The sequence below is a fragment of the Hyalella azteca genome, unplaced genomic scaffold, assembly GCF_000764305.2.
Source record: "Hyalella azteca isolate HAZT.00-mixed unplaced genomic scaffold, Hazt_2.0.2 contig15776, whole genome shotgun sequence".
In the NCBI taxonomy this organism is placed as follows: Eukaryota; Metazoa; Arthropoda; class Malacostraca; order Amphipoda; family Hyalellidae; genus Hyalella; species Hyalella azteca.
In genome coordinates this window covers 43906-55147 of record NW_025945615.1, presented here as the reverse complement: position 1 = coordinate 55147, position 11242 = coordinate 43906, and the positions used below count along the sequence as shown (strand labels likewise).

Genomic DNA, 11242 nt, shown 5'->3' with positions numbered 1-11242 from the left:
ATCAAGTCTACAATTATGAAGAATTTCGCATATATACTAAGCATTTCGTCCTACCTTCTAGCTTACATACCATATATCGCGTCACAAACCGGCACGTATGGAAACGAAATGATATCTTTCTCCGATAATACAATGGATTATGACGACGAATTTTACTATTCAGACGACAGTGCTATCGAAGAGCAGTGGAACAACACGAAAGAACTGGAACAGTGCGAGAACTCAACTTGCGTCCGGAAATGTTGTCCTGAGGATCAATTCTTTTCTCTTGGTGACGCTTTCGGATGCATTAATAGTAGTGATGAAGTTCCTAAGTTTGAAGTGCAGTTTAGATTCAAAGATGGACGCCCAACATACCCAGACAAGCCCCTTAAGTTGCTCACGGGAATGAAAGGCATGAAGCCAGGATGCTCTCAAGGCGCTCTTCCTGAACACCGGAGGGCCGAACTCATCAGTGACGGACAGCTGTACACCGCGTACGATAAGATCTACCGCAACCACAGCGAGTATTGTCTCGACGTCATCCGTGAGTGCCATGGGTTTGAAGCAGGGTTATATTAGTACTTGAAAGTTCAAAGTGGTATTCCATTAATAATTGCGAGAAACAAACTACATGCTAAAAATTATGCCCCTATAATCATTGCTGATGTATCCTCTTGTGTGGAAACTCATCCATTATAAACTTGAATTTCTATCATGTACCTGAATCACCCGTTACCTGTTGTGTGAAACTAGTCTTAGTAAAGGTTTACTATAACATTTTGGGTGCAGGGTGGATCTGTGGTTATACTCCAGAGTATCAGGATTGGAGCAGAGAGGTGCAGGTTCGATCCCAGCTCTCTGCAATAGTTTCTGGTCAGAATCCGCGGCGATGAGGCAGGGCGGTTAATCACAGCAAAATTGGAGCATTGAGTTGCGTGTATGAGACCGCAACTTCGCTGATCTTGCATTGGTCATCGTCACTCTATGGCAATCCATCTCCGTCAACTTATGCGTATTCTTTGGTAGGATGCTGTACGAATTTTAAGCAGTTCGGAAATTTTCGATTCTCCCTATACTATTATGATTTGCTTCTTCCCGATTTATATATCAACTTGAAAGTCGATGATTTAAGTATAACATTACAGCCGACTGGTCTAGAAATAAGAAAAGATATACCATACATATTACATAACAATAACATTCTGTTCATCAGGAGTCGTCATTCATTCTGGCTTCATCGCAACATACATGTGGCTCACCATCATGTGCTTCGATGTGTGGCGTTATGTTCGGTATGATTAGATACATTAAATGTATTTTTTAAGGTAATTTAAATTTTTCTATTTATTTCTATTTCTTTGCAACATGTGTAATAGATAAATCTTTTAGCTCCGAAAACTGGTCCCCATTTCCATGTAAAATTCAGGATTTAAAAACTATATATTATATACCAGTTTGCTTATTACCGTACTATCGTGGATATTATTGTCACTATATGCTTAAATTTTGCAGGCATGAAAAATCTGAAACATTCGAAAATAGCAACTCTTGTTTCGACATCATGTTGAAATTTGAAAATGGTTCATATCAATGTTCTTATTTCCAACATTGATGTGCGGTTTATTCCACATTTCCGACCGTTTCATTCCAGGCTTAGCGTGAAAGGCATCCCTAGCAGTAAATTGAATTGGCATGTAACGACTCGATGAAAGGCTCTCCGTTCTAGGGTAAATGGATTAAAAGAAACTAAATCGTATAAACTCTATTTCGTAAACCGTAATGATATTGGGCCCTGATTTAATAAAACAAAAAGCAATAGACGCAGTGAAAATGTACTTTTATGCATTCTTTGGAATTCCAATGAACTTGATAAAACTTTTTTTTCTAGGTTCTGGCAACGGTTCCAGATCTTCGTAATGACTATCTGCATCTGGTCGACAGAAGTTCTTTCGTGGAAAATTCCTCCCAAAGAACTCTGGTGAGTAAATGACATGGAAATTCCCAAATTTTTTTCTATAATACTGAATAGTCTCGCACGAAAGTAGTTTCAAGTGCCTGTCATGTTTAAATTAATATTTCACTTTCTGTAAAAATTCTGTTTGTGATTGAATGCTTTTGATAGATTGCAACCTGTCGCCATATGCAAATGTAACATTTTTTATACCTTTGTCACTTGACAGGGATGCAACGGATCTCCTCAACACCTTACAGGGAGTCATCCTTCTCATCATCTTCTTGAGGGCCAAGCGAAAACGTGATTTAATTTCAACGCAGGTATTGCCGGTATGCCGCAAATTTGCCGGTTTTGCCCATTCCGCAGCTCAGAAACTTTCGAGCCATGACGAAACATCCATGACAAGCCTTGAAACACATCTCAGCAAACTAGGAAATGCTAAAGAAACTATCGACAGAATACGGAAACTTTCTTGTCAGGAAGAGACCGTCTCGAGCACCATCGTGAAGAGGTGAAGAGTCTGGCGCAAAGCAAGATTCTTGCTGAAGATTCGCGGTCGCCCCAAGTGCAGGACGGCTTATAAATGAACCATTCACCTACGCAACAAAATGCCCTGCACCCTCCCGCCAACTGACAACATGACAAGTTGAGAATTGTCAACTGTCGCTTATTTAATTAAAGCAAGCCTCTTAAGTTTAATATTTGGAAGTACTATAACGTAATCGTAACCGTAAAGTATTTGAAACTACCATAAAGTATTCGATGGATGTTGCGTTCAAATTTCGAGCTTTGGAAAATGTAATTTTAATAAATTTTCAGTATGTATTACTCTGTAATACTGTAGTGTAAAACAGACAGTACGTATTACTCTGAATTATGTTTGTTGTTCGAGTCAGAATGCGCCCTAATGCCGTCATAGCAAAAAGTGAGTGGAGACAATGTCCAAACTGCTTTATGATATTTTGCGAGTTGATACCAATTTTTCCACCCTGCGGAAAAATGATGCTAATTACCCCACCCTCGGATGCTAATTTTACTAGCCTCTCAAGTTACTTATTCCATTAGCCTAACTTTAATGCCGTATTATATCTTTGAAACATTGCACAGAGAAAAGTTCTTTCTATGAAAGCAAGACGCTTTTCATCCACTACAAGTAGCAATGAAGCTGATACCCTCTCAACCAAGTATCACAATTTCGGAAATTCTTCAGTTTTAATTGTGCCGTTGAGTAAAGGAGACAACTTGCAACATAATTGCAAATACATTCGATGTAATAATAAGTCCCCTTTAAAATCTTTCTACAATAGTTATAAGATGGTGTGAATGGCTCAAGTATAGTGAAAAAGGATACGTTACTTAAGAGCGTTGGGAACTATGATGTACAAGTAATTTTATGACGAAATTAGTAAAAATGTAGGCTAACTACTTCCACTACCTATCCTCGCTGTCAATAACTTTTTTTTTAATTACTGAGAGGAAAACTGCAAAGTTGCTGAACGTGCGTTCCTCACGCTGGTTAAGCCTGATTCTTAAGTTAAATTGTAATATAGTATTAAGGTATGAACGTTTTATAGTTTTTTACCTGTTGACAATCTCTAAATAGAAGTGCCAAAATCAAGGGTTATATTATCATTCGTATCTTCTAAGCCGTACGCTAATTTTTAAAGAGGGTTAATTAATAATGAGAGTTGAAGAAATTTACCTTCAGCGATCGAGAAATGGGAACTGTGTAGAGAACTCTATTTTGGCGTATTATACAAAAGATTGCAGTTCATTAAGTTTAGATTACTTCGAGTTTGTTATGTTTTGAAATAAAACTTTTACATCGTCCATTCATCTCGAGAAGAAAATAACCAATTTTCCTTTAATTAAATTATTCGCAGTTCGTAGTCAGTAAGAAATGTTAATTGGATTTACGAATCAAAAGACGCTTTGAATCGCGCATGATAATTTGTCCAAGGATGTAAAAAAAGGAATGTAAAAATTTCGCAGAAATCTTATTGGAATTCCGTACTCTTTCAATGAGGCAGTAGGTGAGCATGCGGCAGCAAGTTGTGCTTGGCGCTTACCCAATCGACACTTCTCCGGACCTGCCTGCGAACTCGCCTGCGGACTCAAACGCAAAACCTAACTACACGCTCAACCGAAACACTCATAACTCCTACAATACTGAACAGATTTGCTTGAATTTTGGAATATAAGTAGTTATTATCGATGCGCTGCGGTANCCTATTGCATAGCATCAAAGCAAGAAATTCAGGGATTCATTAATTAACATAGGCGAAACTACAGTAGCGAACACTAGTTATTGTCAGCACGACTCAATTAGTTAGCAAAATTAGACTGACATGATAGTCAGTAGTCACTGCCACCAGCTTCAAGCTAGTCCTCTTTACGGGCGGAGCGATGTAGCAAGATCGTGGGCGTGTAAATTTGATGTTGAACTATGATTCTGTGAGATCAAATCACCAAGTATAAGTGTAACTCATAAGTTATGAGCACGTGCATATATTCCCTATTTTGTTAAAATTTATTGTCTAATTAATTCGTTAACGTTTATGCGCTTGTCGTTTGTCTCGTGTCCGGAGACATAGTAGAAGTAGACGCTCTGTAGCTCGTTCTAGAGGACTATTGCCTTAGGACCTTACCTGAGTGAAGACCTCTGGCTCAAACAGTATTACCAATTTTGTTAACTCTTGATTATCTATATTCTAATTCAATGGATGTGATCTGTCAGGTGGCGTGCGGCTGATAATGTTACAGTCAAGAAGTGTTATAGGCTAGGTTCTTCAGGGAAGGGATCATGATAGCCCATTCGAAGCAGGGCAGTGGTGCTCTCCGACATGCGTCCCTTATTCGTTCGTTTTTTTTTTGCGCAATCTTTTAATCAAATCATCGTTCAAACGTGGATCGAGTTGCCGACCTCAATGACAGTTACTGCAGTTAGAGAAACGTTCGCTACATGATGGACGTCGAACGCTTTCCCAATGCGTCGTGCGCAATATTTAGCCTCTTTATATAAAGAGTGAGAGCCAGCTATAATAATTCCAGCAGGAAACTCTTCCAAATGACAATGAAGAAATAAGCGATGAATACAGATATTTCCACATTAACTGAAGAGGACACAGAGGCCGCATTTTCGCACGTAGCCAACGTTTGTCAGAAAAATATTTATAACTAATTGACTATATAACTATAACTTTGTGATTTATTGATTAGATCATTTTTTTGAAAATTTATAATATTTTTTAAACAAATAAAACTTTGAAACTGTTCAGTATTGAAGTAGAGATTGCGTGGATGCGAATAGAATTATTGTTTACTTATGAAGTACTGTACTGCTTGTACATTTTGTGTTTAATTTCGTAATTATTCGTTTTTATTGTCCAAGTAACTTAACTACAGACAACGAAATTACATCACTCAGTGTCAGTGATAGATGCAAGCCATGCACCGCCTGCGAAGTGATCACTGCAACAGATGCCCATGAGGAATGTCGCACCGCAGTACGTTGGCACTTGGCGACTGCCAGTTAGTTACCGGTTGAACTGCGACGAGAATGGGTGGTGCATTTTCACAGCTGGCTCAACTATCTTGTAACTGATTTCAGAGTTTCTCCTTGCTTGTGTCCTACACGTTTTTGGCCGTGGTGCCACAATAATTCAACGTAGAATTATAAAACAACTGTAACGCCTCAGAATTTCACAGACATCATATGTTGAGTCATCATGTCATGTTTACTTGATGACCATTGAAGAGTTCAGGTTTTAGCAGCATCGGCGACACAGACGAGATGCATTGTATCCCAACAAAAGAAATATTTGATGTGGCATGATTCAGTCATCGTCGATGACACGATAACCGAGTCGTATTTCGTGAATGCGTAAGACATTGAGAAAACTGTGTTGAAATGTACTGTTTGATTCGGTCCATGGATTTTTCGCTGGTTAGGTTTCACTAATATGTCTAATCCACTACAGCTACAGCACAGGTTACCTCTAATGTGAAGGTCCATCGATTAAGCTACTTTTTTTCAGCTCTCGTGTCAAAGATTGTAAAGGGTTTGAATATTAGTAATCTCATTATCACTGGTGGGCTGGCATATCTCTTATCCCCCACAGTTATCTAGTCCTTAATAGTTACGTAATTCAATGTTTGAAGCATCATTCGATTCTACAAAATATATTAATAAACTCATAAAATGTTAAAAATTTGCGATCTGCTTTTTCAGCGAGTTTACATTTTAGCTATCGTTTTCAGTTCTCTCGTCGACAGGCTCTGATCACCCATCTGAATTCCGTCTGCACTCTTGGTTCGATGAGTGTGAATGAAACTAAAGCCCCGTCCACACGCTCAAACTTATCGTCAGTCTTGCATGTCATGCCAGGTTTGACGACATGACGGAGCGCGTGTGGACGCTCAAAGTTTGGCGTCTTGCATGACCGGTGGGCGGAGTTTGAGGTTTGACAAACCTGGAAAAGACGGACGGGCGAGACCTTTGGGTTCATGCAAGACTGACGATAAGTTTGAGCGTGTGGACGGGCAACCGACTAATTGGTCAAACTTTTACTCTATCACAGTCTATATTGATGTTGAGAGCTGTGCCATTGTTCTTCGCTATGTTTAGTTTTCCATATCCCAGGATATCCGACACTGATTTCACGATTTCTTTTGGTGAGTTTATCGAATTATATAGTAGTTTCCCTTATAATTATATAGTAGTTTATCGTAAATTTAATCAAAAATCTACAGTCACAAGAACAAGAGAGCACTGGCCTATGCGGCATTGATTGCTAAGTTCAAAGAAGTTGATCCTACAGCAAACAAGATTTTGTAACGAAGAACATAAACTCTTTATCGAAAAGAATGTGCCGAAATGAAGTCATCAATGTTGTCTGGTGCTGTTAGGGATGCTGTCTACCAACCCTCACTGTGCTTTTTTTAAACCATTTTCGGGACCACCGAGTACGTTTGCATCGCTAATTATGGTGGCACAAACTGCGATCACTGCAGCGAGACTCACTGCCTCCCCTCCATTGCCACGAGCGCACAAGACAAGAAAAGTTTGAACGTGTGGACGCTCGTCAGTCTTCCGTCTTGTCGGTCAAACTTTGGCATGACATGCAAGACTGACGATAAATTTGAGCGTGTGGACGGGGCTTTTAATACGATGTCGTTGGAGATGCGTCTCGTCTACCCTTCTTGGGGTATCCATGAGCCGTTCCCTCGGTCTTGAGTAAAACCGGTGTTACAATCGTCGAACGTCGACGGGCTTCTCTTCGAGACATCGATGTCTCTGAGACTCTGAGTCTGAGGTAACGTTGCCATGACGAGTAACGTTAACCTCTACGCATCACTATTTGTTATGAGAGGCGTTTGAAAGACACAAAAAATGTAATAAAGAAGTGACTCCCAGGTGCAAACTCGGTCTAACTTTCAAGTATTATTTTTGAAGTATTAACCAAATCTGCGGACAAGAACATAGGATGCTCTCTATTTTAATTGCTTGCTTGTTTCATCCTATTCCTAGGTAATAAATTGCGTGTTTTAAAATAACGCTGCAACTCGCAAAACCAAACTTGGGAAAACTGTTATTTTATCACTGACCGGAAATGAAGTGGGTATACCGGAAATTCGTCAATGACAACATTTACATAGTATATTGACAAACGAGACTTCGATAAATTAGTTATCACCGTTTCACATCGAGTATTAAGTTACAGCTCGATTTCTGTAATGCGATATATTTGCTGAGTGACCATACAAAATCGTAGTCATCCATTTTTGTGGAACTCGTGCCCGGCTGCAGTCATTCCTAGAAACACGGGCTGATCAGGTTTAATTTACTCAAGAAAAGAAAAAGAGTTGCATTTTCTTCTTGTGATGGCAAAGCAACTGTGTTGGCTGATGCTACTTAGCCACTGATTGCCCCCTGGTTTATTGAAGACTTAATAACTATTGAAGTCTCGAGTAACTGTAAACTCAAATTTGATTAAATCTCGAAATGTTTTTGAAAGTTTTGGGAAATTGGAACTTTAGGGAGAGAGAGCAATACTTGAGATGAAGTCACTTCAGAAGATTCCACTGGATCCAACTATACATGCGTTAACTTTGATATTGTATATTGGATAAATGATTCATAGCAATTTTTTTTCTATTTCAGATTATTTAGAATCAGATTCATTTGATAATTAAATGAATTTTATGTAAGCTTCTCCGCATCAGTAAGGATTTTTTCAACAAAAAATTTTCTTCAGACTTTGACTGAACTTCCTTCAACAATACATCATAATCTGATTCGTATTTCGGGGAGTTATCATTAGTTTCTACTTTCTAACGATGAATGTGGGGGTTGAAAATTTTTTTACTGCTATAATTAATTGAAACAGTTGTGAATAAAACAACTCCGTTAGTTTCGTTTAATTATATATATTTGCGGGATTCAAATCTGAATATGAAGAAATTCGCATTTATACTAAGCATTTCCTCCTATCTCCTAGCTTACATACCACATATAGCGTCACAAAGCGGCACATATGGAAACGAAACGATATCGTTCTCCAACAATACAACGGATTATGGCGGTGACGACGAATATTACTCTTCAGACGACAATGCTATCGAAGAGCAGTGGAACAACACGAAAGAACTGGAAGAGTGCGAGAACTCAACTTGCGTCCGGAAATGTTGTCCTGAGGGTCAATTCTTTTCTCTTCATGGTGACGCTTTCGGATGCATTAATAGTAGTGATGAAGTTCCTAAATTTGAAGTACAGTTTAGATTCAAAGATGGACGTCCAACATACCCAGACAAGCCTCTTAAGTTGCTCACGGGAATGAAAGGCATGAAGCCAGGATGCACTCAAGGCGTTCTTCCTGAACACAGGAGGGCCGAACTCCTCAGTGACGGACAGCTGTACACCGCGTACGATAAGATCTACCGCAACCACAGCGAGTATTGTCTCGACGTCATCCGTGAGTGCTTTGGGTTTTAAACAGGGTTATATTAATACTTGAAAGTACAAAGTGCTATTCCATTAATAACTGCGAGGAAAAAATTACGTGCTAACAATTTTGCACCTATAATCATTGCTGCTTAACCTCTTGTGTGGAAACTAATGTGACTCATCCATTTTATACTTGAATTTCTACCAAGTACTAGAATCACCCGTTGCTTGTTTTGTGAAACTAGACTTAGTATAGGTTTATTATAACATTTGGGGTGCTGGGTGGCTCTGTGGTTATACTACGGAGTATCAGGATCGGAGCTAAGTGGTGGGGGTTCGATCCCAGCTCTCTGCAAAATTCCTGATCAGAATCCGCGATGAGGCCGGGCGGTTGAACATAGCAAAATTGGAGCATTGAGTTGCTTGTTTTAGACCGCAACAAGCTGTAAATGTTCTGGGATGTTAAGAATCGGCGACAGGACCAACGGCCAAGTCAACACTGAATCCGCAATTGCATAGAGAGCTTGAAAGAGTGTCAGCTGGGCATCAGACTCTAAATATATAACTTTTAACAGGTCGTGACGACGAGCACTTCGGCATGTGGTCCATCACGTGCTACGACGAGTACGAGGAAACTCCTCGCTCCATCTTCCGCTTCTACAGCCACTCGATCTTCCTGACGATGTCGTGCGTCGCGTTGTCGGTCATCATCGTCTGTCACGTATCCTTGCCTCAGCTCAGGGACCTCTCTGGCATGTGTCTCTTGTCGCACGTCACGAGCCTCTTCTTCGCTGATCTTGCATTGGTCACCGTCACTCTGTGGCAATCCATCTCCGTCAACTTATGCGTATTCTTTGGTAGGATGCTGTACGAATTTAAGCAATTCGGAAATTTCCGACTTCCTTCTATTCTTCCCTTCTTCCCGACGTGATATTTCAATTTAAAAGCTGATGCTTTGAGTATGATATTACAGCCATCTGGTATAAGAATAAGAAAAGATATATTACAATAACATTCTGTTTACCAGGAATCGTCATGCATTCTGGCTTCATCGCAACATACATGTGGCTCACCATCATGTGCTTCGATATCTGGCGTTATGTTCGGTAAGATTAGATACATTAAATGTAGTTTTACACCTTACAGGGAGTCATCCTTCTCATCATCTTCATGAGGGCCAAGCGAAAACGTGATTTAATTTTAACGCAGGTGCGCAAATTTGCCGGTATTGCCCATTCCGCAGCTCAGAAACTTCCGAGCCAAGACGACACATCCATGACAAGCCTCGAAACACATCTCAGCAAACAAGGTAGTGATAAAGAAACCATCGACAAAATACGGAAACTTTCTCATCAGGAAGAGACCGTCTCAAGTACCATTGTGAAGAGTCTGGCCCAAAGCAATAGTCTTGCGGAAGATTCGCGGTCGCCCCAAGCGCAGTACGGCTTAAAATGAACCATTCACCTACGCAGCAAAATGCACTGCACCCTCCCGTCAACTGACAACCTGACTAGTTGTTGATAATTGTCAACTGTCGCTTATTTGATTAAAGCAAGCCTCGTAAGTTTAATATTTGGAAGTACTATAACGTATTCGTAACCGTAAAGTATTTGAAACTACAATAAAGTATTCGATAAACGTTGCGTTCAAATTTCCAGTATTGAAAAATGTAAATTTAGTACATTTTTAGTATGCATTTTCTTAAAACAGACAGTATTACTCTAAACTATGTTTGTTGTTCAAGTCAGAAATGCGCCTTAATGCCGTCATTGCAAAATGTGAGTGGAGAGAATGATCACACTGCTTTCTGATGTTTTACGAGCTGGTACCATTTTTTTCACTTTGCAGAAAAATATGAGTATTTTTTCACTGCGTGGAAAAATGCGGAAAATAAAATGGACGGTGCGATAAGGTACGTCGGGTACTAATTTTACTAGCCTGTCAAGTTACTTTTCCCATTTGCTTAACTTTAATGCGGTATTATGTCATTGAAGCATTGCATAAAGAAAAGTTCTTTCAACTATGAAAGCGAAACGCTTTTCATCCACTAGAAGTAGCAATGAAAGCTGATACACTCTCAACCAAGTATCACAATTTCGGAAGTTCTTCAGTTTTAATTGTGTTGCTGAGTAAGGGAGTCAACCTTCAACATATAGTTAAATGTGGCAAGACAGGATCACAGCCTTCATGGGGTAAGAAAGGACCAGCCCATGGCATGCATTCTAAATCCACTGAATATAATTTGATGGAAGAATATGTTACAGCAAAATTTACACCAGTATATTGTACTTTCAATTAGACGAACCACATTGTACTTTCAATTAGACGACATTGCTAACATTGAGGGCAGTGGACAAAGG

General features: G+C 39.6%; 1 protein-coding gene and 1 long non-coding RNA gene across 2 annotated transcripts; both read left to right on the top strand.

The window, feature by feature from the left end:
- The first annotated feature begins 943 nt into the window (after nt 1–943).
- On the top strand, nt 944–1657 carry LOC125179219. Its single transcript, XR_007157186.1, has 3 exons — nt 944–1004; nt 1196–1274; nt 1634–1657. It is a non-coding gene; the product is annotated as an uncharacterized LOC125179219 (long non-coding RNA).
- Nucleotides 1658–1876: 219 nt separating this feature from the next.
- LOC125179218 lies at nt 1877–11089 on the top strand. Its single transcript, XM_047884643.1, has 3 exons — nt 1877–1960; nt 2163–2193; nt 10029–11089. The coding sequence occupies exons 1-3, from the start codon at nt 1899–1901 to the stop codon at nt 10335–10337; spliced, it is 402 nt and encodes a 133-aa protein (XP_047740599.1). The 5' UTR covers nt 1877–1898; the 3' UTR covers nt 10338–11089.
- Nucleotides 11090–11242: the final 153 nt, after the last annotated feature.